Source organism: Haemaphysalis longicornis, unplaced genomic scaffold, assembly GCF_048455015.1.
Source record: "Haemaphysalis longicornis isolate Haplotype H1 unplaced genomic scaffold, Haemaphysalis longicornis Haplotype H1 scaffold_9, whole genome shotgun sequence".
Classification (NCBI taxonomy): Eukaryota; Metazoa; Arthropoda; class Arachnida; order Ixodida; family Ixodidae; genus Haemaphysalis; species Haemaphysalis longicornis.
The window spans coordinates 105,487,922-105,503,019 of NW_027526460.1; the positions used below are offsets into that span (position 1 = coordinate 105,487,922).

At 45.4% G+C, this 15,098-nt stretch overlaps 1 protein-coding gene across 1 annotated transcript in view; it reads left to right on the forward strand.

Moving 5' to 3' along the window:
- LOC144153087 (voltage-dependent calcium channel subunit alpha-2/delta-1-like) overlaps positions 1 to 13,496 on the forward strand; it is a 219,802-nt gene extending 206,306 nt beyond the window's left edge. The window contains exons 35-38 of the mRNA XM_077684738.1: positions 2,036 to 2,230; positions 2,506 to 2,621; positions 3,760 to 3,836; positions 4,336 to 13,496. Of these exons, the coding sequence (XP_077540864.1) occupies positions 2,036 to 2,230; positions 2,506 to 2,621; positions 3,760 to 3,836; positions 4,336 to 4,443 (496 nt within the window). The 3' untranslated portion in view covers positions 4,444 to 13,496. The remainder of the gene's footprint in view (positions 1 to 2,035; positions 2,231 to 2,505; positions 2,622 to 3,759; positions 3,837 to 4,335) is intronic.
- The last annotated feature ends 1,602 nt before the right edge of the window (positions 13,497 to 15,098 follow it).

Sequence of the window (15,098 nt, forward strand, 5' to 3'; positions counted from 1 at the left end):
ATATCAATGAGAAAAGGAAACATAAATGAGAAGAGGCAATGAGAAAAAAACAAGAAACGCAAATGCTTGCGGAGTTGTTAACTAACTGACTGACTGACTGACTGACTGCAACGGCTTACTTCCACGAATGCTTTGCTCTGTGGACAGACAATGCACTCGCCATTTGTACAAGTGCGGCACGCACACACACATCTGGCTGGCGCCGCATCTTTTCAAAGTGCTACGAGTTGTGCCGCGCCTCCGCCAGATGGCGCCATGGGTCCCGCGACCGAGAGAAGACGCAGTGAAACATCCCCCTCGCGAGGGGCATGATCAAATGCAGAGCATTTCCGGGGGCAGACGACGTTAAGTAGTTTGCGTTATGTTAATGTTGTTGCACTTGTGGCAACTGCTGACGAGAGAGCGCTCGTCAGAAGTAATTTGAATGAGTCAACGATATAAGGCGCGTTTGTAGCGTCCATTCTGTGTCGGCTTTGTGGCGCAGTCGGTAGAGCACCATGTATATTGCGTGCCGCCCGCAGGGTCGGGATAGTATTTTTTTTTAGTACGGGGACCCGGATAGTACGGGGCCCCGGATAGTATTTTTTTTTATATAGTAGGCACAACGACGGTGCGGACTACGGACGTCAACGCGGGTGACATCGTGAGTTACTTAAATACTCTGCATTTAAAAACAACCAACGAAAGCCAATTTGCAGACGAAACCAACCAATTGAACTGTATGGTAAAGACATCAACCCTGTGAGGTCTTTCTATTCAGGATAAGAGCGCACTTCATTCGCTTTCCGGGACATGCTGTAATGTTGGTAAAGTGTGCGTCACAGCTCATCGCAATTAATTACGTTTTCTTTACGTCTCGCATGTGTGAGTTGGAAAAAAAACGCATCTCGCTAGGTGTACACCCAGGTTCAAAAGTTCTCAGTGCAGAGTTCGACTGCAAAGTATATTTCTTCGCTACCTGGTTGATCAGCACACCATTTGCCTTTGTGGGCGAGCCGTCACACATCATAGCATCATCAGGATACGCGTAGTAGGCACTAGGCTATCAGGGGGTGGATTAATTGCCTTAGCTGAAATCGCGCCCTGCAAACGTTTATCACCAGGGTGCACATTTTTGTTGTAGATGACGCAGCAACAGAAAAAAATGGCTTCCGCTTAGCTCAGCTACAGCAGAATGGCGAGTTGGGCTAGTTGGGGCAATTGCATTTTGAAACCTTCAGAAAGCGCAACACTGAAAAAACGCCACACGAACGAAGACAAGAAAGGGTTGTTTTTGTGGGTTTTATTATTGTTTGTCATTTTTTGGGGGGGTTGTTCCCATCTGACTGCAGGAGACGCATGCGTGGTCTGGTGACTGGGAGGGTATTTGTTCTTCGTTTTTTCTGATTGAATTTTAGGCGTGAGTAAAAGCGCTCGTCCTGTGTTCCCTTTGTTCGTGTCGCGTTTTTTCGGTGTTGCACTCTCTGAAGGTTTTAAAATGTTACCTGAGCTAACCTTCGATATGCAAAGCAAAAGCTTGGCTTAGCCTGGTTGAGTCTTGGTTGCGCTTGGTTAACTTTTGATTTAGATGTATTGCCGACCATGCCTCGAAGTTGCTCGTTTCTGTGCAACGCTCACAGAATGAGGACGGGCGAACGCGGCGTTCATTCACGGCGAACGCACCATTTATCCTCGCCGGGCGCGACACGATTCACGCTGCTCGAGACGACCGAGCGCCGCATGCATGGGTTGCTGCTGGGGTGCTGGGCTGCCTCGGCCGCAGCGGCGTCGGCGACAGCTGCTCGTTCGGCGCAGAACCACTGAAAACGTGTGCTTGTGCGCAGTGCTGGTAGCGGGCACGGCGAATCACGCGATGCGCTTAGGGGGGTTTCTCGCTGGGGGTGTGTCTCCGGTCAAAAGGTCACCTTTCGCATCCTCCACGATGTCGCTGGACGACAGTAGTAAAGCTTTGCTTTAAAACTACTCTTGGCTGAGCACGAAAGCGTGGGAGAGCAGAATAATAAGCGTTCAAACGCGGTCGTCGTCGTCGTCGCAGGTGGCTGCCCACCTTGGGCGTGGGCTGGGGCGCCGAATCTGCGCGCGTGTCGAGCTCCTCGTCGGCGGCGGCGGAGCGCGGCGGCCGCTACATTCCGGACGACTACCGAGTGTGCACCACCCGGGAGGCCCTGTACCACTTTGGAAACCGGAGCAGATACTTCATGAGCAGCTTCGACTGCGGCAACTGCTCCAGGTTGGTCTGTTAGGCACAAGGACGTTCTTCGATTTTCTGAAACGGCCAACGGGTCTCCGGCTTGCGAAGGTTTGTCTGGGTCACTATAATTGGTTGCACCACTGTGGTTGGCGGACAGATTTAGGTTTAAATTGTTCCACTTGTTTAAACTTCGGTTTTAAGAATCGAAACTGCAGTGAAGTAACATATACGCATTGTTTGTTTTAGTTAGACCTTGCAAGCCGCCATGTGCACTCATTTCGTTCTTCTCTCGTTGCTGTGGCTACACTTTATAGGCAGTACGGCGTGGAACGAGTTGGCTACACGAACGTGATCCTGGTGGTATCTACTGTGCCCTGCGCTCCCGTCTTCTGCGACCCTCCACCGACACCCTTACAAGCACCCGTGGAAGGTAGGTTGAGGGAAGACTGTTCTTCTTATTCTCGGACTTTCTAGACGTGGAAGGTTTCAGCGGAGAATTCTGTTGTCAGTATGCGACGCTAGTTGCGTAGTTCATTTAAGTGTACTATTCTAAATAGTGTTCGGTGGAAGTGTATTCTGTTCGTTCGTGAAAACGTATGCTAATAAAAAACCGGCATCCTGTACACTTCCTTTATTCGACGGTCTTCCGTTGTACACTTTTAACTGCACACCTTTGAAACATTATTTTATGTTCCCGTGACGTCAAAGTATCTGAAACTTCAAATTCCGGGCAGCTAAAGTCTAACAAACTTTTCTTTATTGGTCTCTCTATTTGTCTCGTAACCGAATAATCAAGAAAGGGTGCTTAATGGTGGCATGCTTTATAGAGAGTCACCGGCTTACAAGACATCTGTGGGTAACTGTTTACCCACCATTGGTCAAGCAACCGTGTGTCTCTAGTCGGCCGATTCATCGAAACGTGCGTCGCCTGAAGTAACCCGTCACCTGAAGTTACCAGTGACTTACTAATGGATTGCGCACCGTTCCCCAATTGGATATCGGTAAATGAAGTGACGCGGGTGGGGGAAGGAGCTAGCAATGACGGGAGGAAGAGAAGGGAGGCAATGTCATTTATGGAGGAAGCGGAAAGATATGGGCTTCTATGGGAGTGGATAAGGTGGGTACGGGATGAAAAAAATCTCAGGAAGGGACTGGTGTGAGAGGTGAGGAAAGAGGGGAAAATATAGGGATGCGAATGAAAGGCGAGGCAGAGAAACAATAGTGCAGCGGGAGGCGGATGAGGGTGGGAGTAGAGTTTTACATAGCAGGGGTGGCATAAAGAAACCATTTTTATACATCACTCCAACGGAAGAAAGCAGGCATTTGCCATTTTTTTGTTGTTCGGGCTTTTTATTGTCAATTCATGTTAGTTTGGATAATGGGGTTGTTTCCCAGTTTATGAATGCATGGTTACATGCTACTACTTTGCAGCTTCATGTCCTTATACCCGTCGTTTGTGCAGGTATTTTGTTGCTGCCTCTGAATTCAATTAATGTAGCAACGAGGGATGCTCTGTACTGGCATTCAAACGTAACTTTGTGAACACTCACAATTACCTGGTTCTGCAGTTGAGGACCCGGCACCGTGTGACCATCCTTTGAGGTACAGAAAGCGGCCAGACAAATGCTACGCTGACCATGAAAGAGTGAGTGTGTTTTTAAACGCTTATATTGCAATAGTGCATTTTTTGCCTCTATTTTTCGCGTATGTAACTTGAAAATAATACGGAATTACAAAAGTTCTATGTACGAGTTAGACAACATGGTTTGTCTGAGTATTGGAGTCTGTTTCCGGGATAATTGCAGGGTTTCTGGAAGTGTAATATTCTCAATGCCGAAAAAATGCCACGAGATCTTGTGACTGAATGCGAATTGGCTGAACAATCCGTCGGATTGCCTCAAGATGGGTGCTACCCGATCTTCGGAGTGGTCCAGGCTTCAAAGCAGTGACCATCGTATTGTGAAAAAGCGCAATCGAAAGAGGCACAGATTAAAACTTCGAGGCGATGACGTGTGCGCTGCTGCATGCATCCTGGATGATGGTCTTTGCTACAGGAGAAAGAAAGCTGGGGGGTAGGGGGCGTAAAGAAAATACGTTGTCTCGTGAGTGATCACGCAATACCCGCTGTCTTCCCTATATTGCAGGAGGACTACCACGTCTGCGGCGGGGGTTCTCGTCTGGACGTGGCTTCGGCGCTTCAACTGCTACTTGCGTCGGCACTGGCGACGTTTGCCATTGTGACTAGACCGTAAGACTGTAGATTTCACGGCCCATGCCACGATGTCGGCACACCGAAGCCCCGACGCCGACGCTGCACCAGCAACCCCTTTCACAAGCCATTCCACGAAAGTGAAGTGATGTGAGAAGATAGAACAGACTTTTGACGCGCAGCTTCCGGCCTTCTCCGGATGCCTACACTCCTCACACGGACTGGAAGAGACAAAAGGAGACTGCGGAAGGAAGCCCACGTGCTTAGTTGTGTGATTGTGTTGGGTTTGGTGACATGCGGAAGTATAGACGTACGACGATGGGACTTACTCAGTGGGAATAGCGGCAGCGGCTGCGACGCAGTCCTCCGAGGTGATCTCGGATCGTGCGTTCTTGTGATCGTGCGGAATCAAATGTGCCCACCAGGAGCAAGTGTTTCCGCTTTTGTGTGCGTGCGTATGCTGCGTTTCCGAAGAGGGTAAGAGAACTGTACTATTGTGGCCATGTTGTGGCACTGCCTCGCAGCTGCCGTCGTGCCATAAGCTGCACGTCTGAGGAAGGTATATGTTTCAGGTATGCGGCCAGATGTTGCCGTAACATGCGGAGATTAAAAGAAGAGACTAAAAAGAGAGTGTTTGAAACTCAGAATAGTAAACCGACATTTTCTGCATTGTGTGATCTATCTGCTGGACTAGGAGCAAAAATTCGCTGTCAGTAACTTACTTAACAAAGCTTGACTTAGATGCCTTTTCACTTCTGCTTTACCCAAGCCGCCTTTGTGGACATGCCTTAGGACTGGTAGGGTTCAATGTAAAAAAACCATCGCTCTAAAAATAGCCGCGAACAAACAAAAACCCGACTAGCCTGATTTAAGATCTGAACTTGCCCTTACAAAAACTATTCTGAGCGCAGTTTGACTTAGCCGCTGCTTGTAAAAAACGTAAGGAGTAAGGCAAGGAGAAGGTAAACTTTTTCGTTTAGAAATATAGAGTGACGGCTTATGGTAAAATAAACCACGGCGAACCAAGCCAATAGTTTGGTTCGCTTGGTTCATAGGGCGTGTAACACAATAATCGCAAAAAAAATACAAAAGTACATAGTTACAACATAGCCACCAGCTGCGGGATCGGAAAGGCAAAAGAAATTTATTTACAAAGGTGACTGAATCATTCCCTCAAATATCTTGCTAGGTGTAAAAACATAGAAAAATTATTTCTCTTGCTCGCGTTTTCTTTTTGCGTCTGCATTCTTTGTGTAGCATAAAATGAAAGTTATGCGCTGCTTACTCGCCTACAACATAGCTGCTTTCGGAAGCAGTGCTTCTCCTCGTCAATCACTGAGCGTCCCCAGAATGAAACCGTCGTCCAGTGAGACACCGATGAAGTTAAATGAAGGAACTGAAGCGGCAACCGGGCAGCAGGCTACACTGGCCGTGCGTGAACAAGGTGTGCTTGTTCAGGACAGGGTCATGCTGCGCTCCCTCGTGTCGAACAGTGCTGGTTCAGTCCGGTGGGACCACAGCCCCTTCGTTAAGTCGGCTGGGTGCCCAATACTCATCACGTGGTCCAGAGAAAACACCGCTGCCAAAAGCAGCTGTACTTCGGATCCAACGTAGGTGCAAAGCGCATTTCTTGGTGGGAGTGTTGGCGTCATTGCTTCACCTCTCTCCTCGGTGAACGTTTGAATGCGTTGCGTGCGAACGCTTTCGTGTTGCGTAGAATGTTGCCGTTTTGCGTTCGCTTTGGCTGGGATGAACAGAAAACGTTATTGTTATGTTGCTGTCTCCTGGGAGTAGAGTATGTGTAGGCTCGCGCGAATGTGTGCCGTATGTATAACGGCTGGGATCATTGCATTGAGCTTCTTGTCTGACTGGTGTGTTGTGTTTCATGGGATGGCTGAATCGCATTTCATTTTCGCCTGCTTATTACCATCCAAGTAGCGCGTGTAGTTCAAGGCCTCGGAGTGCAGCTGAAACCTTACCCTCTAAACAAATGGGCGATTTGCCTAACAAGAGCAATGCTACCTGCTGTATGCCTTCAAACCATTCCAGATACGCCAACTGAGCAGCTGTAAGCCAGCATTCAGGCCCTGCACGTCATTAGCTTTTCACCTGCACTCTCCCTAAAAAAGAATCCAAGTCCACTTTAAAATGACGCACAAGACGCACAAAAACCGTACATATAAAAGTCCATGGCCCGCATTGATCACTCAATTTTAGCTAAAACAATTAAAGGGAGTGAAATGTCAAACAACGTTGAAGACTGGGGAAAATTTGTCACAAAAGCCCTAAAAGCAACAGATTTATAATGTTGCCGTCTTGACGTTCCGCAACAATCTTTACCGCAACTAAAACCGACCAAGCTTCTGAGAACAAACGCTTGCTGGAAACTCATCGCCCGTCTAGCATGACTGTTGTGTGTCTGTCAAAATGTGAAGCCAGATATGTGCCATGTGGAGGTAGAGAGAAACAGAGCAAGAAACAAATGTCAGAGCGCGCAAACCAAGGCAAAGTTTGGAGATATGTGTTTTTGTTGCCTTGTCATGGCGCGCAGAGTCCTCTCTTGTTCCCGCATTGTCTAATGTGGCGAGAGAATCCTGGCGACGAAGGGATCTCATATGTACTTCGTAAATATAGCGATCGCGCCGAAAAAGGACAGAATATGCTTTTAGTGCTTGCCTATGTTGATAATATGGCAAGGACAGACAAGTAATGAATCGAATAAAGCTCAGCTGCAGGTTAATAACTAAGGAAAGGGAAATTCGTTTATTAATTCTGCGCGAAATCTCGTTGAATGCCTTTACAGAAGTCAATGTGAAACTATTACCAAAATAAATATGTCTCCGAAGAATTATACCAACTGAACAGCACAGCACGTGTAGATGGCATTGTTGTACAGAATAAAAAACATCGCGCTGCCATGGCTATAAAGGAAAGAAATGTAGGTCGTTGTTAGTGAAACTTTTTCGAGCATTCTTCCATTGGGGTCAAAATGAGTCGTTCAGGTCGGATTAAAAACCTAAAAACCGCGGAGGTTGGGAAACGAAGAGAAATCCTGCATCTCAGATCGACTTCAAAAGAGGCCCCAGTACTAATCACCCTCATCTATCCGGCAGCCTTGACTTACCTGCATTGGCTCTGAGGCAAAATTTGCATAAACACAGTAGCTGAGGTTGGATAATTGGAAAACTGGAGATTTCCAAATAATACCCGACACATTCGCTTACCCGTATATTTTCTGTGTATGGCTTTTCATCCCTACAGTGTTTGAGATTCGATAACTGGAGAAGTCGGCATATGTGGAATTTAGATGTTCGTTTTGGGAGTATATCGTGGCACTGCGTTGCGGATGTGGTGACTTAAGGAAAAAGCTGCATGCTTGAGACACGCGGTCTGGTTTGGAAACCCGCCATTTTCTCGCCAAGGTTTCCCGCCACCAACCCTTGCCGTCAAACGTAGCCTCCCGTGGTTGTTGGGTGGCAATGAAATCGCACCCGCTGTCTCCCCGTCTCCACCTTTTGTCTGCTCCTGCGTGACGCAACTGTTTTTTAGCCCTCCCGTTACTGAGGGAGGCTATGGCAGGAGAAATGTGTCTTTCTGCTGGATCGATGGCCCGAAAAAGCGTTCTATTCGCGGTGGCGCGCAATTTAAAAAGAAATAGCGCGGCGCGTTCTTTACCAGCATTTGTTACATTGTTTTGTTTTCAGTTTGTATAATATATCAAGCAGAGTTGCAGGGTAAGTGTTGTGTGGTTTTCTATTTTGCTTTCTTTTTAGAGTTCAGGAGCCTTGTTTGAGCCTTGTACAGCTCTTGATGTTGTAACGCCGTCTGGAGTTGTGTAGTTGAGAAGAAAAAGATCAAGCTTTGCCAGCATTAGGCATAGGTTGCAAATTGAAAATTGTCAGTTTCACAATGAGTGAAAGTATTTTCCATTAGGCAAACAAGAAACATTCGGTAATGCTGCTACTGTCGAACTCTACATATTGTAACGAACTTTAACTCAAGCACGCAGCGGTTACAAAACCCAAAGCTTAAGTATCGCAGCCGGATTGCTCTCGTGAAATACAATTACGATTTGTTTTTACTACAATACAGACGACAATACATATTCCCGAAATTCGTAATGTCAGTTTTCAACGTATCACCTAACAATATTTGATGAAATATTCCTGTATCTATGCTTGCGTTGATTAACTAGTTTTGTCATACGAAGTGGCAAATGTCTCAAAAAGGAATTTGGGGATTTGTTGTTTATAGCCAAATAATTTTTCTATTCTGCGTTTTTAGGTGATTATAATACATCCGGATAAAATCAGACGACAGCATACGTTGCACCGCGAGCTTTAAGTGTTCTAGAATATTTACTTGTTCCAACTTGCGGAGGTTAAAAATGTTCCTCCTGCATTTCAAACTGGATTAGCCAGTCAGCGTTGCTTGGCATAGAAACTCATCATGTTGTTTATTTTGCTTTGACAGAAATTTTGATCGAACTATTGAATCTTCATATACACTTCAATGAAGGCCGAGCTATTCCTTAGTGAATAGTTCTCGTAATCAATGGCACAGCTCAAACCCTGGCTAACTTTTTACGAGTGAAATATTTCTGATAATCTTATGTCCTTGCATGAGATACATTGGCTCGGATAAATGACAAGCGATGTCGGTTTGAAGGCAAATATGAACTGTCCAAGCTTCGCTCGACTGGAAACCCAATCATAACACCATGAATTAGCAATCGCTATAGAACTGAGCACAGATTTGCTGCTAGGCGAAACGATATAACACAAATTACCGCGTTCGAATACGCTTTCAATTTTTGTTCACTGAAATGTTGGGGTGAACATAAAACAGCCAGCTAGGCGCCTCGAGCATTCCAGTTGATAACACTGTAAAAGCTGGTCTGTGCGCAATCGAGAGAATCGTTATGCCTGATATATTTAGAGTGTAATTCATGAGTGAATGCACTCACATGTCGAATGCATGTGTAGCGGGATCTTTTTCGTACTTCGCAGAGAAAATCTTTCTTCAAAACATTCCACGAACAATGTTTATGGTAGTAAAAATCAATTATTCGAATGGCGGAGAATTTTATTTTGCGAACACCTGTTTCAAAGGGTGTGAACCTAGTGAACGACGGAAATGTGAGACGGAATAAAGGTATAGTTCAAATCGACGACACAAAAAGCGTTTCACTATTTTTGTTTTCAAAATAGTTAGAGATGTTTGGGAGCTTTAGACTCAGCTGTGGGCGCTCCCCTGCCCATCGACCCGCTTTTAGCTGCCTATAGCTTCGCGTGTCTCAAGCATAAATACTCGGCCTTTCCCTTCTCAAAGAGGCGAGGTTAAGAAAGATTTAAATATATAATATGTATGTATATATAAGTGTTACATATATACAAAAGCTGCAAGTGAACGCGGGTGGGCATGTGTGTGTGTGGTGGCGTGTGAGCGGACCAGTGTGTGTTTGTGTGTCTCACAAAATACTGTTTCGTGATTCTCAAATGGCTGCCACGTACTGTCCCCAGTGTTGAGGTCGCACGTCTTAAACCCACTCAGACAGGTTCAGACAGCACACTCACAACACCATGAACACGAGCGTAAAAACTCTTTCTCGGGCTTCCAAAACACTCTGCCATGAACACAATCACCACCCAATCCTCCTTCCTTCCCCGTTATTTTACAAGGATACTTTCTCTTATCACTAGTTCTTGCTGCTAGTGTCTAGTCACCAGCATGCTCCGAAATACCATAACAATAAAGTGAGTTGCATTCACGGGCAAAATAAATATTGAGGTAAAACACAGGAACAGCGGAGATTTTCCCGCCGATGTATCACGGTTTCGTCCGATCACTGCCCCGGTGGCGCTGTTTGGTTAATGTGCCATAACATCGGGCAATCAACACCCCAGGGGTAATTGTTGCAGTTTCTCGGAGGCTGCTCCTTCTAATGTAACCTTGCACTCACACTTGCAGTAGCAGATATTATTTTGTTCATGCTGTTATTGGCTGTTAGGGTGGCAAAATCGCTAGTGTTTGTTGTGGTAAAGCATGTGCGGGCGACGAAATTCATAAAGCAGTGATAATTATTTTGAAAAAAAAAGAGCGCACCAAGGAGCTCATAATACCGTTCACTTTTGAAAGTGCAAGAATTAGTGGAAACAGAACAACAATTACATCATAACTATATTCTTTGATCATTTAGAGGAAAACGTTCAATAAAACAAGGTCGAAACCGATCACGAGTATTTATAACGTGTGAACCGTTTCGCGAATAAATGATAATGTTTGTGTAATCAATAAACTCTTGCTGCGTCGTAGTAGCCGATGTTTGCAATGTAATACTCAACATATTTATCTTGGTCCTGTCACCGAATTCTCCCTTTTGTGTTCCACAAAACACAAAACACACTGTCGGAGCAAAGTTTAACGAGGTTTAAAAAAGCTTGCTGAGCGGACCATAAAACTTATTTTTGGACAATGCCGGTGAACGTTCATTTGCAGCGTGCTCTCACTTTTGAGCGAAGTAAATGTATCATTTCATGTAGGTCGTATATTTTCATGCGAAGCATGCATTGCTGCCCTTTCTCGCATAGTGCCGTATTCGTTCTTTGACATACACGCGTTGGCACATAAACAAGAAGCACACAGTGCACATAGGGCACCGAATACAAGCGTTATGGACACTATTTGCTAGGTTGCCCAGATGTGTAATACAATTTAAAAACGACGATAATAATGCATGCGTGTGCTTAATTTAGCAATTAGAATAAGACAAACGTTTTTGTTCATGCATTACTTTTTCAACAGAGCCCCGTTCCCATTCTGTCAGTGGCTTCTCCAATCATATACTTTACACATATATGCCTGCGTAACTGGTGGAAGCTCCTAAAAAGACGTTTTCGCGATATGAAAATAAGTAACCGTTCTGCCTTTTAAAATTATCTCATTCCAAGCTTCACCAGTGAGCTGTCGAGTGCAGACACGAAGAATGCTGCACATTGGCGTAGAGAGTGAACTTGCAAGTTTGTTTTGACAGTGTGAAAAGGCACGGTAGGGCACCGAAAAAGTTGCCATTTGGAATGGGAGACCGTTACATCACAGAACATAAAGGTTCTTAACGTCTTGTTTGGCAGAAGCTCCGAAGACAAAGGGCAACAATGCATCTGTGCATCTTTGTGGCGATTGTTAACAGCGAGTTTCTGAAGCGGTTGTCCTTATCGCCGCAGCTATGTTTCCATTCGTCCCCTTGTACAGCGCCGCCAGACCTCATCGTTGTGACGAGAGAATTTAGCTGAGTGCATCGTTAGTTCGGCCGGGCTCCCAATTAGTACGCATAGGAGGTGCCTGACGCAGCAAGATGTTTTTGCTGGGCGGAGGCTAGCTAGCCCTCAGCACTTTTCATGTCTTGTCTCGATGTCCTCATGCCATTGTGTCTCTTCGTTTTGCTGCCTCTTGGCGCGACGCTTCAAACACAAAGCGTTGCCGACCCGTAGTTAACTGTCTAAGCGGAAACACCTTCTCCGTCTGAGTAGAAGGTGGTCATGGCTGTTTTTAACCCGTGAAAGCTTATGGCTGCCTGATTTGTATCAGTAGAAACGTGCTTGCTCCATAAAAACTTCATCCTCCGTGATGCCAAAAATAAAACTTATAGAAGCTATGTACCAGTAATTAAACAAAATTCAGATGAATACCGATTTGGAATTACAATGTGCAGAACGACTACACTACAAAAAGTCACTCAAAATTTTTTTGCGCCCAGAAAAAGTGTTTGAAGGACTTGATCAAAATAAGGACAGATGTAAACAGCACACAAGGAGAAACTTTTTCGCAAAAATACGTGCGAGGCTAACACTTGCCACTGGCGTATCAACAAAACTAAAACTCAATATTGTATGCAGTTTTAAAGGATATGGGCATTACTAGTTTCGTTACCATTTTGTGCGGAGGTCGGTTTTGATACTTATTTTGAGGTAGTAAATGACAATTCCTTAGGTAACTCCCGACAGTTTCAAACCACTGTCGTACGAGAATCATGATCAATTCGGTAAACTATTCTGCTGCTTTTTATTGCCAGCTCATCGTTTCTTTGCTATATATCGTTCTGCAAATTACGTTTCAGAAGGCTAATAACTAAAGACCTACCGCTCATTGTTGCCTTAAGAAACAGCTTTTGAGCGCTGCCGATAGTCCTCGCTTTATTCATTGGGTCAAGATTAAAAGAGCCATGGCGGCACGGTCGGGGCGATCAAATTGCGCAGGGGCAAAACTGAGCGCTCAGGCAATGCGAACGTAGATGGGGCGCGATTCTCCCTAGTGAAGTAACGATCACATACACGCTCTGTTCAGCCACTGCGGAGTGCCGCACACAGTCTAGCCTTTTGTGTTCCCTTCCACAAAGATACTTTGTGTGTCGAGAAAAATTTCCCCGTGTGTGGCGCGCAAGTACTCCGTGTGTCCGCTGACATTGTTCCGCGAAGGAGTCTCCTTTGCAAGACAGCCGACCTGTGTACAACTCGGTGTTGTGTCCTTTCTAAACAGACAAGGTGGGGAAAGGGGAACAATGGTTCAAGAGAAGCTCCTTGCCTGGGAGTCAGCCACATTCATGGCATTGAGATCGTACCCTTCAAAGAAGACTCTAGAGTCACGCGCTTCTCCTGTCTTTGCAGTGTTGGGGTTCTGCCAATTCCTTGTACATAGTGCTTTTGCTGTGTGTCTAATAACATAAGTGTCGCTGGCAATGAACAAAACAGAAGCACAAACATTTGTTCCGAATGAAAACAGCATACTAGAAATGGTTTGTTTTCTCCGGCCTTCTACTATAAATGGTCTACACCAACAGTTACCAGCAGTAGTGGACGACATTTGTTGAAGCGGTGTGCGAAAATTCTTTTAGGGTATTGAAGACAGCATCACGGCCTGTGACTTATTCGCCTATTTTCCAAGTTTAACAAACATTTGCCAATAAGGTCGGAAGAGTTCCGTACGTAACAGCCCATAAAAGTGTTTTAATGTTTGCAGGAAGCTTTCTAAGAGATAAGTAGATCCGTAGAGTGAACCGGATACTAGCTAAAAATAGGAACCGTGCACAAAGTTAAGTTATCTTAATAAAAAATAAAAATATTGTAAGCTCGATACAATGCTAAAGCGCTTGCGATGTTTTGTTCTCGGTACGATTACGACCACTTCGAATTTCACCCCATATAAGTATTTAGGCAGACGGAGAGGATAGGACTTAAGCTTTCCTCCCACGAAATGTATTTCGAAGAAAGATGACGAACTGGATCAGCTTTACCAAAACTTTGACTTGATGTAACCCGCAGACAATGGCTTCGCAAATACTAATCATACTTGCGTTTTATCTGTCTGTCCTCGAAAGCAAAAGTCCCAGAGTACGGCTTTTAGGCGTCGTTAGTAGTTACAGGCTGTTTTAAAATAGAGCGTTACAATTTATTGCGCGAAGAAATACTGCATTTTACTGGCACAACGTATCGCAGTCGACGTTTCGTCAAGTCGTCAATTGCTGCAAATCGCCCGCATCACTCAAAATGTGTAAAAACATGCGTGTCTCTCCCGTGACGCTGTTGTCTTATCCAGCTTATAGCATGGGAAACAGACGTCGAGTTATCTGTAGTCGCGCAGTGGAAATAGGCACGGCATTATTAGAAGCAACCGTGAAAGCGGTTCTTGTGCTATGAAGTTTGGATGTGTTCTTACCGAGATGACTCGTCGAGTTCTGAAGAGGTGACATTAACAATGGTGTTGTACTTGTTGCCTAGTTCCTCAAGGGTTTTAACTGACCTCCCAATGTTCTCTTGAGTTGTTGCTGTTGTTGTTGTCTTTAAAATTGAAAACCTGTTTTCCGTGATTGTAGCGTCGCGTGGACTCTGTTGTTACACAATGAAGTTGTGTTGGTGCAATGACATTTTGGCCGCGGCACTTGCTTCTCTGAGTTGGACGCCTTGAACCCAGAGTTATGTGTAACATACGCGCTATGGGGGAACAATAAAAAAAGGTTTAGAAAAAAATCTCTTCTTTTTCTTATCCGTATATCAACCTTTTAGATATGTGTAACACGTGCACGGCAAAGCGATTGTTTTGAGCACTAATTTACAGTGAGAACAATGATAACGTAAATTGCGAATAATAGGGGATGACAATAAGGCACTTGTTACAACGTATTTTTGTATCATTTAAACGGTACTTGTTCTTTGCTATTACGTAGGTTGCTCTTATTGCACATTTTCTGTTGGATAGCAGGATGTAAGCTAGGCACCGCTAGGTTGCCAGAAATGCGGGGGTTGGGACGAGCAAAATAAAAAACTACTGCTTCATAAGGTACACGAATGGCCTGATGTCGCGCTCACAGAAATGTGGAAGGTCAACGGGAACATTACTTCAGACTCGCCACGGTGGCTCAGTGGCTAAGGCGTTGCGCTGCTGAGCGCGAGGTAACGGTTTCGTTTCCCGGCCGCGGCGGGCGCTTTTCTGATGGAGGCAAAAAGCAAAAACGCCCGTGTGTACCAGATTTCGGCGCACAATAAAAATCTCCAGGTGGTGAAAATTAATCCGGAGCCGTCCAACACGGCGCGCCTCATCGCCTGCGTTGCGTCGGCGCGTTAAACCGTACAATCAATCAGTCAAGCATTACTTCAGACGGGTCACATGAATGCTGAGAAAGGTGCTGTTACGTGATATAGTGCT